The 18,059-nt window shown below is 36.0% G+C and overlaps 2 protein-coding genes across 2 annotated transcripts; both read right to left on the reverse strand.

Annotated features, from left to right (window-relative positions):
• Positions 1 to 1,930: 1,930 nt before the first annotated feature.
• LOC132187048 (Metallo-hydrolase/oxidoreductase superfamily protein) lies at positions 1,931 to 15,671 on the reverse strand. Its single transcript, XM_059601202.2, has 12 exons — positions 15,377 to 15,671; positions 14,353 to 14,480; positions 14,124 to 14,236; positions 12,146 to 12,187; positions 4,243 to 4,298; positions 3,981 to 4,057; positions 3,706 to 3,825; positions 3,077 to 3,153; positions 2,934 to 2,997; positions 2,736 to 2,786; positions 2,611 to 2,659; positions 1,931 to 2,352 (listed from the first exon to the last, which is right to left on the reverse strand). The coding sequence occupies exons 1-12, from the start codon at positions 15,528 to 15,530 to the stop codon at positions 2,234 to 2,236; spliced, it is 1,050 nt and encodes a 349-aa protein (XP_059457185.1). The 5' UTR covers positions 15,531 to 15,671; the 3' UTR covers positions 1,931 to 2,233.
• LOC132188439 (uncharacterized) lies at positions 9,299 to 11,398 on the reverse strand. Its single transcript, XM_059602882.2, has 3 exons — positions 10,802 to 11,398; positions 10,510 to 10,668; positions 9,299 to 10,407 (listed from the first exon to the last, which is right to left on the reverse strand). Exons 1-3 carry the CDS (start codon positions 10,859 to 10,861, stop codon positions 10,072 to 10,074), a joined length of 555 nt encoding a protein of 184 aa, XP_059458865.2. The 5' UTR covers positions 10,862 to 11,398; the 3' UTR covers positions 9,299 to 10,071.
• Positions 15,672 to 18,059: the final 2,388 nt, after the last annotated feature.

The raw sequence follows: 18,059 nt of genomic DNA on the forward strand, positions 1-18,059 counted from the left end.
CACAAGAAGAGTCAACACTCCTTTAAGTTTGATTTAGTCATAACTTGACTTAATGAGCCCCAAAATGACTAATACTAATATGATTGATGATTTTCATATCGAGAGTCGAACTTTTACCATAATACTTGTTCAACCATTTTGAGGATTTTTTTTTTTTTTTTTAAACTATTGAATCACCGACGTTTATAACAATTTATCAAATATCTTGCCATCAAGTAGCACTACTTTATCTTGTTGTCTAGGAAGAATTGACAACTAGGAGTAAGAGACGTCTCAGTTGTTGTCGAGCTCTTACTTTATAGCGTGTATAAGATGACCAGTCTTCTTTTTAAAAGTCACATCAATTTTAGGAGGACACAATAACGACATGGGTCTTCATTTTAGCATTACACGTGTAGAGAAAAAAAAGAAGGAATCGGTCATTACTCGTGTCGTATTAGGATAGGCCTGACTCCTAACCTAGTTAAACCACAAGTGTATAAGATGACTAGTCTTCTTTTTAAAAGTCACATAAATTTAGGAGGATACAATGACGAAATGGGTCTTCATTTTAGCATTACTCGTGCAAAGAAAAAAAAAAAAGAATCAGTCATTACTCGTGTCGTATTAGGATAGGCCCGACTCCTAACCTAGTTAAACCGCAAGTAGGATAAGAATTTTGTTTTGGTTCTTATCTAGTGTTTCCAATCTCTCTCTTCAATCATTTTGAAAAGTCGCCAGTAGAACCTAAAATCAATTTGTACAAATCCCAGCCCCACTTGCCTTTGCTACATAATGCTGTTACTTCAATTTATACTAATTTTTTTGCTTTGATAGCTTGCACATGAAAAGCCCTGCAGCCTGCTATTTTGGTTTCTCATGTCAAAGTTACATCCGGCTCATGTTTTGTCATGATCTTAGAAGGAAATTTTACAAGAAATTGATGGTAACCAATTATCTTTACCACTTACCATCATTTTCCTCCTACTCTTAACAAATTAGAACCTACCCCAACTTTTCTTTATTTATTTTTATTTATTTTTTATATAAGATTTCAATCTAAGGCTCCGTTTGTTTTTACGTAAAATGGTTTTTTAAAAAATATTTTTTCAATGTTTGGTGTGACAGAAATAATAGTCAATCGAAAACATTTTCGGTTTGACCAATTTTTTTATTTTTTTTTATTTTTTTAAAATATAAACCATTTTCATAGTTTATGCTTTTCATTCTCAAATGGCGGAAATTCGCCATACATTGGCAATACTTTTGCATGACCTTCACTAAACCACTGTCGAAACTCAAATTTTTAAGTTAATTTTTTTTTTTTTTTTTTAAAGTACTGTATATTAATATATTTTTTATGTTGTGAATTTAATTTGATTTTTATAGATTAATATGGTTGAATAGAAATATAAAAAAACATATTTGTGATTTTCTACCCTCGCTAAATACAGAAAAACATTGTCTTGCAAATTAATTTTTCTAAAATATTTTATGTCAAAACAAACTTTTTAGGAAAACCTAATACTTATTATTCTGTCACACTTGAACCCAAATTAAATAGCATTTGAACTTAAAGGTACTTGGAAATCGTGCAATATTCCACTCACATTTTCAAACCTTTTAGAGCGGGCCGTGGTCCTCAAAGCCTGGCAGTGATTGACCCAGAAAAAGGAAATGATTGAACCCCATCTCGTTCTAGTGTGAATATAATTCAACTCACAGCCGACAATCCTATTTTATAAAAAAAAACTTGTCAAACGCTTGGGGGGTAGCTGGGCCAAGTGAATGGGATAAGGCAGCAAAACTTGACGTAAAGGGGCATTGACATGTTGCAGGTGAGGCAACCAACATCCACACGTTAACCACAAAGGGTTTCCACTAGTCTGATATTATTAGCACAAAAGAATTGACCATGGTATTGGTGCCCAAATGGATCACCTAATTCATAAAAACCAAACTAATATGGCTGTCTACTACATGATTTAATCAAATGCCCCGATTTGGGCGGAAAAAGTATCCGGGAATCGCTTGGAATACGAAAATGTGATGAGGACCAGAAACAAGAAAGAATGGGTTTATTCAGATTCAAACAATTGTCATCTTGACAAAATCACAGTTTATATCAACAGTAGACTTTGAAAGGACTATAAGGGCAGATGCCAATTCCATGAAAATGTTTCATGATCTTATGAGAGGCCAATTGAATTTTGAAGTTCAAATCCATAACATAATTGCTTTAGTCAAGTCATGGCTAGAGCATTACTGGTATGCGAAGTCCATCATAGCTCAGTTGTACATCAAGACCCTCTGTCTCCATCAGTTTCAAAAGATAATCATTCACTTTTTCATGATCCATCAGATGCATCATACCTTCACAAGCACAAATTGCAGAAAAGAAGCGGATTACCGTCTGTAATTTTAGATGCCGATGCTTTAAACTGAGAGTGATTATTGGGCTTCCTAAAAGATCATATGATATAAATAATTTGAAACCCTTCCAAGCTTTTGATCATAGATGTTAAACCTTGCCGGATTGTCGATGCATCAGGGTGGTCTACAGCTAGAAGGGAAATTGGAGTTCCTAGGGAACAGTAAAAACATTGTGCTAGGAAAGGAGACTAAACATACCAGTGAAAAGGGTTCTCTTTGGTTGGATTTTCCGTACCTCCTCCAAAGACTGAAAAAGAATAGTAAGTAAAAATCTTTAGATTTGCTAAATACAATTTTGCATCAAAAAATGTAAAAAAGTTTACCCTAGGAAGTCCGAAATGTGTAGAAGAAGACCGATCTGGCCTTAGAGCATCCTGAAGAAGTCATTTAACATACAAACCAAATAAGAAATTTTATCATGGATTTCTATAAATGAGTTCATGAGGATAAAACAAATATGTTTGTCTATTTGCAGACGTGCGTGCGCATGTGTGCTGCATGAGAGAGAGAGAGAGAGAGACCAGAATCAGGATTTCACAGTCCTTCAGAAGTGGATAAGTTTCTTCAGGTATGTCACTAACATCACTGCAAATGTGAATAAAAAGATTAGCTCCAAACTAATTTCAAAAGTACAAACATATCCGTGACACCTAGAAAGCATTACCTAATGTAACATATATTACCAAAACGAAATCCAAGAGAACGATAACCACTTCCATGCCATACTGGTAAAGGGGTAAACTGAAACACAACATTGACAAGATAAAATGTATACGCATCAGCTTTATATGTTGGATCCACCTTTATGCGAAAGTGCATATAATACGTGCTTAAGCAAGGAGTGGCTAAAAAATATGTACTTCTGCTGTAATACACATGATGATGACATATTTATTCCATTTTATTTTATCTTTAGATCTACATTTAGAAGTGGAAAATCACAAGATCTGACTATCTTTCTAAGAACGCTATGGAAGAATTCCGACTTCGACCAATTTAACCATGTATAACCAACTCAGCTCACATGCTTGGCCACATTCATCCATTTTTTTATTTAACCAATTTATCCTTCCCAAATTCTGCAGTTCTGGCATTAAAAAATCATAATTAGACAAGTCAGAATTTTTGGTGAACTGATAATTTTTGTTTCCCTAGATTAAACTCTGTCTGCTAGAACACAATATTTTACTAGGATTAAAAATTGAAATTTTGGAACATGTCCAAAAACCATGAATTTGGGACTAAAAGAGAAAATCTTATCCTGTAATAAGCAAACAACTAATATATTCTGACCTGCAAATCATGTACAACAAATGGCTCCTCATGTATGATATTGAATTGCAATTCTGAGACTGCAGCACCAGATAAAACGACACTTGTATCCACTAAGTAATAATGGGTCTTCTTCATCACCTGCAATCATCAAACAAAGCTGAGAATAGTTCATATTACCAAAAAGTTTTGTGAAGTGATTTTATATATTCACTGACAGAATAATTTCAATAAAAAGAAATATAAAGTAATGCAGTATTGAAATTGATGCAAGAAAGACAAACTGGAGTTTGGACCTCAAAATCACGCTGGGCCACATAAATTGGAATGTTGGTCTGGACATTGTTTGTCCAATCACGAAGATCGTCAAGACCTGGACAGTTGGGTTGGGGGTGGGGGAGTTTAGGGGAAAGAGAGCCTTCAGTGCTGAACTGATGTGATTTTCTAATTTAAAAAAGATGAAGATATAAAAAGAAAAGGAGAGGAAAGAACTTGATGCATCATCATGAGTTCAGTAACTGTTTATAAAATAATGTTACTAAGTGTTCTGTCCGAGACCTCCAATTGCATCAGCATGAGAGTGAGTAATAATAACAGCATCAAGCGCTCTTATCCTGACAGAAATGCAGCTTGTTACGAAGAGGCAAATACCTGACAATAGAGATATATGATATAAGAGAATATGCAAGAGCATCACCAGTTTAAAAATCTTTGGAATTACTTTGACAACTACGAGACCCTTAAATAAACAAGCGAGTCAAAAAAATTATTGCTTTCCAAGTAGTACAAGACAGGACTCTTAACAAATGTCAAAGCTGGTCGCCAAGTCCGGTGGCATGTAGACACAACAACCTGTGACTCATGAATGGGGAAGACTGTCCTACAAAATGTACTCTGCATAATTATTCACAGAATCCATACTATTCTTGTATTTTAGGGCATAGTTTATTTCAAAGCATTGATATACTGCCAGTTTAAATAGTGATCCATGATTTCATGACTATTTAGGCCAGACTGATAATATTCAGGAATCTTGAGTTGCAATTTCTAAGCTTCTTAAATGTAGAAGGCACTCAGATGATAAGAGCAATCAATGATATGTAATTGCTTAATTTGTGCAATTAGAAAAGATATAAGTGTTTACATTTGACACTAACATACAAAGGGAAAAATAACATGCGCGCATACCTAAATTATAATACAAGAAACCCAAGACTTCACCACTTAAATTATAGGGTTAATAACTTTTTTGGTACCTGAGTTTTCACTTTTTTATTTTTTCCCTCCTGAGTTTTAAAACATGACAAATCTAGTACCCAACATATGGGAAAAGACGGAATCAGTACCTCCGTTAGGTTCCGTCAGTCCCAACTAACAGACGTCCACGTCATTGCCAGTTATATCGCGACACGTGTCCACCATTAAATAATAAAAAAAAAAGTAAATCCACGTCGTTTAGATAATGTCACAAAAAAGTAAAAAAAAAACCCACGTCGTTTAGATAATGTCACAAAAAAGTAAAAAAAAAAATCGACATTTCCCCCCTTTTCCCCATTCTTCCCATTCGTCGTCGGCCTAGGCTTCATAAGAACCGTATTTTCCCCAAATTTTTGTTCTAGGGTTTCCATTTAGGTGGGTCGATTCTCGATTGTGATTGCAATTTGGCTTACGATTGGAAGTATTATCGGTGAAAGTTTGAGTGTTTGAGTTTGATTTTGGGTGTGGACTGGTAGTTTGGGTTGGGTCAATTTTAGGAAGGAAATCGACCTTGCGGCGTGGTTGGACCTGATTTCAGCGCGTTGGCGGAGACCTTGTACACGGGAGGAGCAAAATGGGACGATCTCGGAGAAATCGGAATCGGAGAGGTGAAGGTATGTACTTTTGCAAAAAAATTAGAGAATAAAATAGGGAATACTTTTGCTTTACTGAACTGAATTCCCCACCAGTGGGGTGTTTTTTTAATACTATTTAGCATATGGGTTTGAGACGTTGCAATCACTTTATGGCTGCCTATTTTTTTAGTTGTCCCTTAGTGTAGTACTTTTTGTCTGTTTCGAAGCCAAGTAGAAAGTTTTCACCTTTTTCACATTGGAAACTTTAATATATGGTTGTTGTGTTGGTTGTCAGTGGGCTATTGAAGACTTTAATATATGCTTTTGAAGACTTGTTTATTGTTGCTACTATAATGTGGGATTGTTTGGTGGGTGGGGGCCAATGTGCATGATAGATTGAATTGGTACGTAGGTCTGTATATGTCTCATATGTCCATTATTTTGTTGATACAGGATCACCACTTACAAGATCCATTGATCTCGTTATTCACCATCATGGTTCAATTTGTAAACCACGTATGGAGTATGTAGGGGGGAAAGTGATGACTTTTCCTGATTTAGATATTTCTGTGTTAGGCTACTCAGATATTACAACCATAGTAGAAGTATACCTTGGTTATCAATATGGAAAGGTGCCTGCTCTCTATTACAAGGTTGATGATTATGAAGAAATTCGTGAACTTACAAGGAGAAATCATGTCCAAGAGATGTTTAGGGTGTTTGACTGTAAGTCCAAAACCTTCCATGTGTTTGTAGATCATGGAGATACAGAAGTTGGTGAAAACGAAGGTGGAGTTGTAGAAGAAGTTGGAGTTGTAGTTGGTGAAAAGGATGGAGTTGGAGAAGTTGAAGAAAAAACAAATATGGTTAATGTAGAAGAAGTTGGAGTTGTAGTTGGTGAAAATGATGGAGTTGGATAAGTTGAAGAAAAAACTGATATGGTCAATGTAGAAGAAGTTAAGAGTTGTAGTTGGTGAAAAGGATGGAGTTGGAGAAGTTGAAGAAAAAACAGATATGGTCAATGTAGAAGAAGATGGAGACAAACATAGTTGGGCTATTGTTGAAGTTCCAGATGATTTTTTAAATAGTTATCATGGAGATGATGGAGATGAGTTTGTGGATCATGAGGATAATCATGGATATGAAGAGGTGCTTATGAAGGAGATCAAAAAAGAGAAGGTTGAGCAAAATGTCAAAGAGATAAAAAAACAAATGAAGCAGCAAAAGAAGGTTGAGCAAACTTCTTCCAGGGAGAAGAAAAAAGGGAAGATGCAGTCCACAGCCAGGCAGTCCACACGCAAGCCGTCTACTGCCAGATAGTCCACACGCAGGCAGCCTCCATGTCATGGATATAACGAAGATGACCAGGATGAAGATGAAGAAGATGAGCAGGATGAAGTGGATATGCAACCTCTTCCATTAACTGATTTTGAAGATACTGATGGAATGGAGGATGACACTTATGTCCATCCCAAAAATGAAGAAGTTCTACGGGCAGCAAGGAAGGCTGCAATGAAGTGGTTCAAGCCATTGGATGAAGTATCATCATCAGCTCCTAAGGAGGTTGACACTGGAAAGGGCAAACTCAAACAGCCGAATGACGAGGGTGTGGAAAGTCCTGAACTGCTCAGCCTAGAAAGTGATGAGAATGTTAAAGGTACAAGTAAAAGAAAAAGAAAAATGAGAAAGTATCCGGAATGGCATGGACTGCATGATCTGAAAGAGAAGGTTGAACTACATGTGGGACAGTTATTTGCAAACCCATCTGAGTTTAAAGAGACACTACAACTGTATGTAGTACAGAATTGCTTTGATTACACATACATGCATAATGAGAAAACGCGTGTTTCAGCCTATTGTAAGAAAAAATGTGGATGGAGAGTATATGCATCATGGAAGAGTAATACGAAATACTTTCAAATAAAGACATTAGAAAAAGTTCATAATTGTGGAAGTCATTACTTTAATAAAAGGGTGTCAATCAAGTGGGCAGCACACCGATACATCGATAGCTTCAGAGATCAACCAAATTGGAAGGCTAGTGCTTTGAAAGAGGCAGTTCGAAGGGATTACAATGTGGAGATAAATTTGCTTGCTTGCCACCGTGCCAAACGAATGGCATCGAAGTTATTAACCGGATCAGATGATGAGCAATACAAACTTACGAGAGCATATTGCAATGCAATACGTAAGTGGAATCCGGTAGCTCAACTTACATACAAAGAAATGGGCTATTCTTCAAAAGGATGTACGTTTCCTTAGATGCTTGTAAGCGGGGTTTCTTGGCTGGATGTAGGCCGATGATATGTGTGGATGCCTGCTTTATGAAAGGTCAGCATGGTGGGCAGCTAAATGCTGCCATTGCACAGGATGAGAATGATGACATCTTCCCAATAGCATATGCTATATGCGAGACTGAAAGTAGAGGCACATGGACATGGTTTTTGAACACTTTGTTGGAGGATATTGGGAATCCAAGGGAGCACACGTGGTCATTTATGTCGGACAGACAAAAGGTAACAACCTAACATCTTAATTGAATGAATGCTCGATTAAATTGTGCTAATAACATGTGTTAATTAAATTGTGATCTTCTTACACAGGGGCTGATGGAAGCCATGGAGTACCTGATGCCTGATGTGGAACACATGCTATGTGTTCGACATTTGCATGCAAACTTCAAGAACAAGGGTTACAAGGGCAAAGCATACAAGGATGCATTGTGGGGTGCAACTTGAGCAGCAAATGAAAATCAATTCAAGTACTACATGTCAGTGATAAAAGGAATGGATACTGCAGCCCATGAATACATTGCCAAGGTGAACCCAAAGATGTGGTCAAGGCATGCTTTTAGGGAGACCAGTTGCAGTGACATACTTCTGAACAATACAGCTGAGACTTTCAACGCATGGGTACTTGAAGCTAGAGATCAGCCCATTCTTACTGGCATGGAGATGATAAGGCGGCAACTGATGAATCGGATTAGCCAAAAGAGAAATGGTGTTGCAACATCAACCAATATTATTTGCCCTAAGATTGTGAAAAAGTTAGATAGGAACAAGTCAGATGCTAGGAATTACATCTCCCACTGAAGTAACGACTTGACATTTGAGGTTGACCACAGCCATGAAGCTAGGAGGGTTGTCAATTCGAAATCGAGAACCTGTGGATATGGTAGGTGGCAAAAGAATGGGATTCCATGCCCACATGCTTGCTGTGCAATTTACCAAAATAGGGAAACTCCAGAAAAGTATGCAAGTGGATACGTATAACAAGTCATATGCATATAGCATTGAGCCGATGCCTAGCCCTAAAGATTGGGCTATTAACAATGATGACGAAGTCACATTGCCACCTTTACCCAAAAAACAATGAGGTAGGCCGAAGAAGGTGAGAAGAAAAGGAGCTGATGAAAATGAGCCTAATGAAAGTGTTAAGGTGAGTCAAAAGGGGTATGATGTACGGTGTGGAAACTGCAATCAGCTGGGCCACAACGCTAGGAGTTGCACCCGACCACAGAATCCAAATAGGAAGATATACCCAAAGAAGGTTAAGAAGCCACAACTGAACACTGACACTGAGGTACGTTTCTACATAATACTCTAGGGTAGTTTGATATTTGATATTTTAAATGTTTTCCATATTTATGTTTTTTTATTCTATGGTGTGATAGGGAGGTACCTCGCAGACAATGCATCCAACTGACATACCCCAATCAACTACCACCGCAAGTGGACAAAGTAGGAGTTCCATCAAGATAGTAGCTAGAAGGTCGGCTAGGTTACAAATAATGGTGAATTCATCAGTTTTGGTTCTTGTGTAGTAAGAATTTGTGTGCATAGTGTTAATTATATTGCCTATGTTGATGCAGGCTAAGCCATCACAGCCAGTGGGGCAACACCAACCTCATTCACAGTCAACACAATTCAGGGCAACACAATAGGGAATGTAGTTGGAATGTGACATGGAGATGTAATTTTTTTGAGCACTCTTGGATGTAGGTTAATGGAAGTTTGTGGCATAATTGTATTGACAATGTGGCATGTTTTTTGTGAATGTGGCATATAGGAATTACGGTTTTTGTGTTTTTTTGTGACAATGTGGGTTAATGGAAGTTTGTGACTGATTTGTTTATTTAGAATTTATAGCATATTTGGATGTTTTAGTTGGAATGTACATGATGTGGTCTAGATTGTGAAAGTCCTTGTTTAGTTGGAATGTTCATGATATGGTCCGGATTGGGTTAATGGACAATGTGGAAGGACTTGTTTAATTCAAATTTATGGCATATTTGGGTGTGGTTCAAATTAAACCAATATGCATTGTTTGAGTATGGTCCAAAGTAGACCAATATGCAGTGTACATTCCAAATAGTCCAAATTGGTCTTCTTCGATTACATATACATGGTATACTCAAATTATGGTCAATATTTAGAATGTCAATAATTTGGTCAAATTAAGTTGAAACAATATTGACAAAACATTTAGTTAATTAGTGCAATAACACAAGAGTCTATAACTAATCACTTGCATAAATACATACATTACAAAACACTCATTTACTTAGTGCACTAATGCCAATCAACATTATTATCATCAACCATGACAACAATAAACCAAACATGAGAAATTTCTCTCTTGCCCTATACACATCCTTCTCCTTTTCTAAGTAGGTAAGCATTTCCAATTGTTTATCATCCCCCTTCTCTAGCTGATTTACCCTTGCAATGTAGCTATCACATTCAGTCTCAAGGTCTTTCACCATTGTCAAATATTGACAATTTTCATTCTCCAGCTCTTTCACCCTATCCAACAGCGTAGGAATAACTTTCATACCCCTTTCACAAATTGATTCGTCCATCCATTTGAAAAATCGACATGCTGCTTTTCTCTACATATACATAAAATATCAAAATATCAATCCAACCATTACACTCACTTCATGCAGGAATAACTTTCAGACCAATATGCATTGTGCAATGAAACTACTCACGTTAGAATCATAGGTAGCACAACCCCAAAATCTCCTTTCAGGGTTTTCTGGAGTCCAGGATGTCTTCAATGGTGCAGGTAACGAGCAGTAACAAACCCAGGACGTTTGAGTACAGTCCACCGAAGATGACCCAAAAGCAGATGATGACTTCATTAGATCCTAAGGAAAATAGCGTGAACCCTAGCTTAATTTCGGTACAGTATTCACCAAAAAAAACCAAAGCTGAAATTTGGGTACAGTATCCACCGAAAAAACTAAAGCTCAAGATTGGTTGATTGGTTTGAGTAGATACCTTATCCAAGTCGAGAGAAGATTCATTTCCTTTGGATTCCCGTAATCGACTTGATGACATTTTCTTCTCTGCGCTTTCCAGTACGAGTTCTCAAGGTCGACGGATGGAAGACAGTTCGATATCCCTTACGCGTGCGTCTGCAAACCAGATTGAAGCTCGATCTGGGGACAATCGATTTAAGCTCGATTCTAGGGTTCAGGTCATTTGGAGATAACTAGGTATGTAGCTCTGGGTTGAAGAAAAAGAAGAAGGAAGGTAGCAAAAGGAAAGGGAGCTCGACCTTACCGTGCCTACGCGTGATATTGATCCAAGCTCAGTTCGAGTAGCAAGAGAACGAATTGTGGAGAAGGAAGAGAACGGATTGTGGAGCTCGTGGTCTAGGGTTCGTGCGATTTAGGGGTAAACGGGGAAGGAAGCTCGGGTTTGAAGGAGGAAGATGAATCCTATTAGCTTATGTGGAACCAGGTGACAGATGTCGCCATTATATCGTAGTTACGTGGCGATGACGTGGACGTCCGTTAGTTGGGACTGACGGAACCTAACGGAGGTACTGATTCCGTCTTTTCCCATATGTTGGGTACTAGATTTGTCATATTTTAAAACTCAGGGGGAAAAAAATAAAAAAGTGAAAACTCAGGTACCAAAAAAGTTATTAACCCTAAATTATAACACCAAAGTTTGAAGCAGTTATAAAGTCAAGATAAGTCAAAAATGTATATAGATCACATCGATTTCAAAATCCTAATACTAAACAAGTCTTAAGAAAAATAAATAAACAAAATGATATTGAAAAACAGAAAACTCTGTTAAATTCCATAAATCTTACAAGACATTTAATCATCCCTTGAGAATAAGTTATGATGCCATCCACTATACATATCCCTCAACTGTATGAAACCAAGTCATAACACTTCTTTTTATTATTAGAAATGCTAAGGGTACTAACTTTTTTATTAATAGAAGCTTACTAAATTGATGTGTAGCTCATTCATTGGTACTTGTTACATTTCTCTTAATTAATTTTTTTTTTTTCCTCCAATGAATGAGCTACACATCAGTTGTGTCATTCTCTGTTAGTAAAAGAGTTAGTACCCATAGCATTTCTCTTTTATTATATAAAAAAATGGTAATACTCAAATTGTGTTCTGGTCAACACCTACTAAGTAACAACCTACACACTGATTTAGGGGTTTTGTACGCAGAATTTTCTAAAATGAACATAGTATTGAGGTCTTCTCCTATCCAATGTCATATAGCCTAGAGTAAACCAACCCATTGTGCATGAACAGATGATTTGTTCCGCCATGAACAACTTAAAGAGTTTAAGCAGAGAGGATAACTAACCCAAAGGTAGGAAACCAACGAAGAGCACTGTGATAAAAAAACCTGCACAGAAGAATTTGAAAAAAAAAAAAAAAGCTCTCGCTATCAGAGTATCTAGCAGATTAATAGTGAAAATAGGAATAATGCTCATCATATATAACTCTTTCCATCATATGTAAGTCTTTCTTGTACTTCTTTTCTTTTCGGCACAAAATTCAGCAATGAGGAGCAAGAACCCTTTTTGACCATTTTGAAAGGTAAATAAAAGAATCAAGATTATAACATGTTTTATCAATTTCTTATCGTCACTGCCGAAAGAACCGGGATTCAACCCCACTAGCAACAAGCACAATAAAATAGTAACTCGACAAAAGTAAATTACTGTTTAAACATAAACCACAATAAAAAAAACACAACCACAAATCAACATAAGGATTTTGGTTACGAAATGGAAACCCGTTAAAACCTTAAAGGTAAAACTACTTTAGGGCAGCCAAACTCAATAGAACACTTTATTATAAAAGATCAAAGTATAGACATGAACACTTACGACCCTTTGTAACCCTAAGACACTGTACGACGACAAGCTCCTCACTTGCCACTCTATCTCCTTGATAGGTTTCAACTTCTCGCTGGCTAGGGGTGAAAATGTGGGTACAGTTAGCGGTTATTGGCTAAAACCGCTAACCGTAATTGCCTAGGCGATTAACCGGCGGCTAGTGGTTAATAACCCTAATAACCACAAACTGCTTTTTAAAATAATATTTTTTTTTAAAAAAAAAAGTTCAAAAAAAAAAAAATCAAAACGACGTCGTTTCTATAGTAATACGATATAATATCCTACTACATACAACATCATACATATATATATATATAGTGGGTGGTTAAAAAACCATATGCCTTTTCACCCCTATTGTTGGCCAATCTTTTATATGTGAACTCCTTACCAACCCTCGGTAGACTTCAAAACAGTTTAAGTGTATGGTGTGATTTGAACAAACTCAACTCGAAAGAGCGAAAGTTACAATAGCTCTATACAAAGCTCTCTTGGCTCAACAATAGTGAAGATATGAAAACCCTCACAAGAGGTTCTAAGACTCAAGAATAGTCTATGTTTCAGCATTAACAAAAGGGACGCCCTATCCTATTTATAGGAGGGGAAAATATCCATGCAACATGTAGAAAGGTTGCATTTTTACTACAGGTTTTCTCGCGTGTAAGGACCTTATGGTCCAAATTCCATGCGCATGGATGCTAGGGTTTCATTACTAACTCTTCTGAAAATCCTAGCAGCATAAGCCCAAACAAGTGACGTTTCAGGTGACAGAGTTCTTTGGAACTCTAAGCGTAATCGTGGCCAAGTGACAGCTCTGGTCACGGAGTCTCTGGTAGTTCACTTAATCCATCAAATGTAAGCACAACTAGGTATTATGGTAACACAGCTCCCAAGTGGTCACGAAATCCGTAAGCAAAGCCATAGTGACGGTTCAGGTAACAGATTTGCCACTAACAAAGGACTTAAACATTCACACCAAATGACTTAGGTGATGAAAAGTTTTATAACCCAAGTTTTAATCACTGAATAAGACCAATTTCTAAGACCTAACAACTATTACTTTACTGTTATCATTATTATTACAATTATAATCAAATACTTCTATAAGATACCCTAAAAAAGGTGAAGCTCCAAGCCAACCAAGTTTGTAGGACTGCTACTATGAATCTATACTCAATAGCTGGACCCTTGCAGGTAGGCAGGGCAAGGCCTGTGGTGTTAAATTAACTTTGACAGCAAGGGGGCCCGATGAATTTCAATACTAAGGTAGAAAATAAGAGCAAGAAAGATAATAAAAATATGGAACTTCGCAATGGGTGTGCAAATCTGAGACATGTTTTGCCAACCACAATGTGGGAATAAAGCAAAAGATGGTATATGAAAAAGAAATTCTATCTTGTATTAACATAAAAAAAAGTTATAATAAGAACAAATTTCACTTACTTTCCAGCATCTATGAGAATGTTACATGGTCCTGAGGCCCTAGGATAACGAATAAGGATGCTTGTGTTAAGTCTTCTATTTTTATTACCCGGTTCCACAGCTTTTGAGCAAACCTGCCAAAACCAAAAAGCATTCCTGTTATTCAGACAATCAAATATAAACTTGGTAAAAATTTAATTACACAATAATATGGCAAATCGCCTTAAGTGCAGTGGTTCGGGAGCCATACCGGACATGTCTTTAAAGGATTTGTAAGGCAGCTCACACGTGGAACCCCTTCACTAGTTCCCGTCCCCAAAAATATGATTTCAGATTGGTCGGCAGGTAACTGCAATCCGGCAACCTCATTTGCAGAATCTGTAATGCAACACAAAGTCGCTGTTTATCTAAAGCCACAAACAGTTTAAGATAACATAAAAAAGTCTGCACATGGAGTCTATTGATATTTATCCCAGAAAGTAAAATGTTTAAGAGGAGCACGCATCCTCAAACAAAAAAAATTAAACCAAACTACCCATATTTTTATAATTGAGAGAGAGAAGGTTATTCAGAGTGGTTACAATAACATCCAGTTGCGCTCAATTTTGTTTTTAAAAGGCATGAAGAAAAGTTAATATCAACCTCATATTTTGCATTATGTGGCACCATAAGTATGTTGATCAAAACATAGAATCAAAAGAAATCTTGGAAACTCTATCAAGGTGTGAGCATGTAAAAGAAAAAGAAAAAAGAACAATTCCCAACTTTGTCTCCTTTTAAGTTGACTTCTTGGCAACTTGACACAGCGAGGTTTTGGCAATGCTCAAAACACAATCCAAATCTACTGCAAGTCAAGACAAAATCAAAGCAATTGAAAAAACATCATCATCATTGAAACAAAATGATCCAGCATGTCATTGTGAGCAACATTATTTAAAAGTCAGTTCCCTTTAACCACATTCAACATAAGATTTTCAAAAACACAATCTGAAACTAGATAATCTTCAAAACCCCATAAGATTCTGGTGTTCTAGCGACATCAAAGACACATTAATAGATGCACATTAGGCACATTAGTGCATATAAATAATATATAACGAGGACAGAATAGTAATCATGCAATCTAATTATACTGAAACGAAGTTAGGGCCGGCTCAATAGGTAGGGCACTTAACTATTGCCTAAGGCCCCAAAATATAATACCCATTTGATTGCATATAACACCATGAGAAAAACGCGAGCTTTTGATAAAAGCATACTACCGCAGAACTTACCAGATTGAAGAGAAGCCTGAAAAAATCGTCTAAAGGGAGAGAACCCATTTCTGGAAACTGAAATTGCAGGGCTTTTGAGTGAGATTTGGCGTCTGAAATGGGCAAAACAGGAGAGGGAAGGGGTAGGGCGAATTGTGCCCAGAAATAGAACCATTTGATAAAAGCTCCCAACTTGTTGCAAATGAAAAAGTGTAATTTCTTTCAGAATTCAAAAGGGTCGGTCGGGTTCATGTGGAATTATAGTAGGCTTTGGGGTTCAGTTGAGAAAGCAACCTTTTTATTGTCTGCCTTTATTCGTCTAAAACCGCCAACAGAGTCTGCGATTTCAAATCCAATATAATATTAATATATAATAGGAGAGTTTTAGACAGCAGTCTCTAAAATTTTAACAAGTGGCCCCACATATGTCTGCTACATGTCTCTTTTAGGACAGTTTTAAACAGGAGCTTCTAAAATTTTGACAAGTGCCAATCCTGTGCATAACGGTTTCCACAATTCCACCCTGTCAAAAATTTTAAACGACAAAACATCGTTTTAGATTTAAATGAAACAGTGCAAGCAGTGGCAGAGCCACGTTGCTACTTGGGGGTGCCACGGCAGTACGGCACCCCCAATGATTTTAATTTTAATTTTAATTTTTTTTTTTTAACCCAAGGCACCCTCAAAATAAATAAAAAATAAAAAAACTTATTCTTTTTACAATTTTATCTACCCATTACCCAAGACACAGCAACCCTTCTCCCGTACCCCCATTTAACCCATGGCAATTTGAACACATATTTATGAATTTTTATAGATATTTTTTGTGATGCATATATTGTGTGAATTACCAAATTTATAAGGTGAAGAAAATTTTTAGGACGATAAAAAAATTTTAGCGACACCCCCAATATAAAATGGCTGGATCCGCCACTGAGTGCAAGCATTCAAAACAAGTCTTATATCCCTTCCCAACCACCCTCAACTATTTAAAAAAACAAAAGAAAAAACGGTTGAAATAAATCATTCGAGACAAACCACTCGATATACAATTCCATTATCATCTCTTCGTCATTGAAACCACCATTGACCCTCTCTCTCTATGTGATTCTAAGGCCTTAATTTCAGACAGGTAAGTCAATGTTTTTTATCATCATTATTTTATTATTTTATATTTCGTAAAAATTTAAATGCTACAAAGTCAATATATAGTTTGAGTGATTGCATAAACCCTAGATCTTTTAAGATTTGCTTCTGGGTCAAGATTTGCTCGAAGTTATCAGTAGACTTTTTTATCGGATGTGGATTTCAAGCAACATAAAAAGTCTCAGAAACAAATTATCATTAACTAATTTGGTTTCCTTTTAAAGTAAGTTTGTTTTTTTTATTTACTTTTAAGTAGTTGTTGGATTGACATTTTTTTTTTTCCCTTTTGTAAACACAGATGTTGTCGATTGATTTTTTTTTTTTTTCCCACTTTTTGTAAAGACAGATCAATGTTGTGAATTTCATTTTTATGTTTGGCTTTAAAATGGACAAGTTTGTGAAATTATAGTATGTATACTACATTAACTATTATTGTTATTTATACTACATTAACTATTATTGTTATTATATATTTAAAAATTCTCACCAAATATATTTAGCATATCTTGATTCTATTGAAGCCCTTCTTTAGTGCTAACAAACCGTATCCAGGATTTCAAATTTGAGATATCACTAATGAGAATCCAAACCGTATGCATACAGAATCGGAATAGTAAAACATTCTTTTGTGATCTTTTGTTCATTCTTAATACAAACATTCTGTTTTATTTTATTTTTTCAAATACATCTAAAATTTTGTGCCTACAAACACAAACTTCTATTTAACAGTGTCATTCTTTTGTGCCAATTTGCATGCTTGAACGTTTACTATATATATATTTAATCCTTATCCACACTGCCTCATTTTTGCTTTTTACTATGATTATTTTATATCTATTCAAAATAATTTTCTAATTAAATAATTTCAAACAGATTTTCTTAAACTCAAATAATGAGCCTAAGGAAATATTTTAAAAATTATTTAATGCAAACAGAATATTTTCGCATGACTACAATTAATTCATTTATATTTTAATATAATGTGTTATTCTAGATCTATGTTATATTCTAATATAAACATACACATAATAATGAGATTATGAACAATTGTCCCTATACATAATTTTTTTTATTTATATTTTATCTAGGTGTTCTGGGTTTTTGAATGACACTTATTTGTGTTATATTAGTATCAATATTTTAACAAGTTGCATCGCATCTGTCTGCCACACGTCTCTTTTAGGAGAGTTTTAAACAGGAGCCTCTAAAATTTTGACAAGTGCTAATCCGGTTTCCACAATTCTACCTGCCAAAGTTTTTAAACGGCAAAACATCAGATTTCTAAAAGTCCATCCTTGGGTTTTAGTTTCGGTTTTTCAAGTGATTTTTAGTAGATAGTTCTGTCAACGGGTGTTTAATTGTCCCCTGTTTTTTTCAAGCGGATTTCTATAAGTCCATCGTTGGGTTTTAGTTTCGGTTTTTCAAGTGATTTTGAGCAGATAGTTCTATCAATGGGCGTTTAATTGTCCCCTATTTTTTTTCAAGTAACTTTCGTTTCTTTGGAAGATAAAAGAAGGAGAAGAAGAAGAAGAATTGCCTGAAGCAAGAGGTTGTCGTA

This window comes from Corylus avellana, chromosome 6, assembly GCF_965113065.1.
Source record: "Corylus avellana chromosome 6, dhCorAvel1.hap1.2, whole genome shotgun sequence".
Lineage (NCBI taxonomy): Eukaryota > Viridiplantae > Streptophyta > Magnoliopsida > Fagales > Betulaceae > Corylus > Corylus avellana.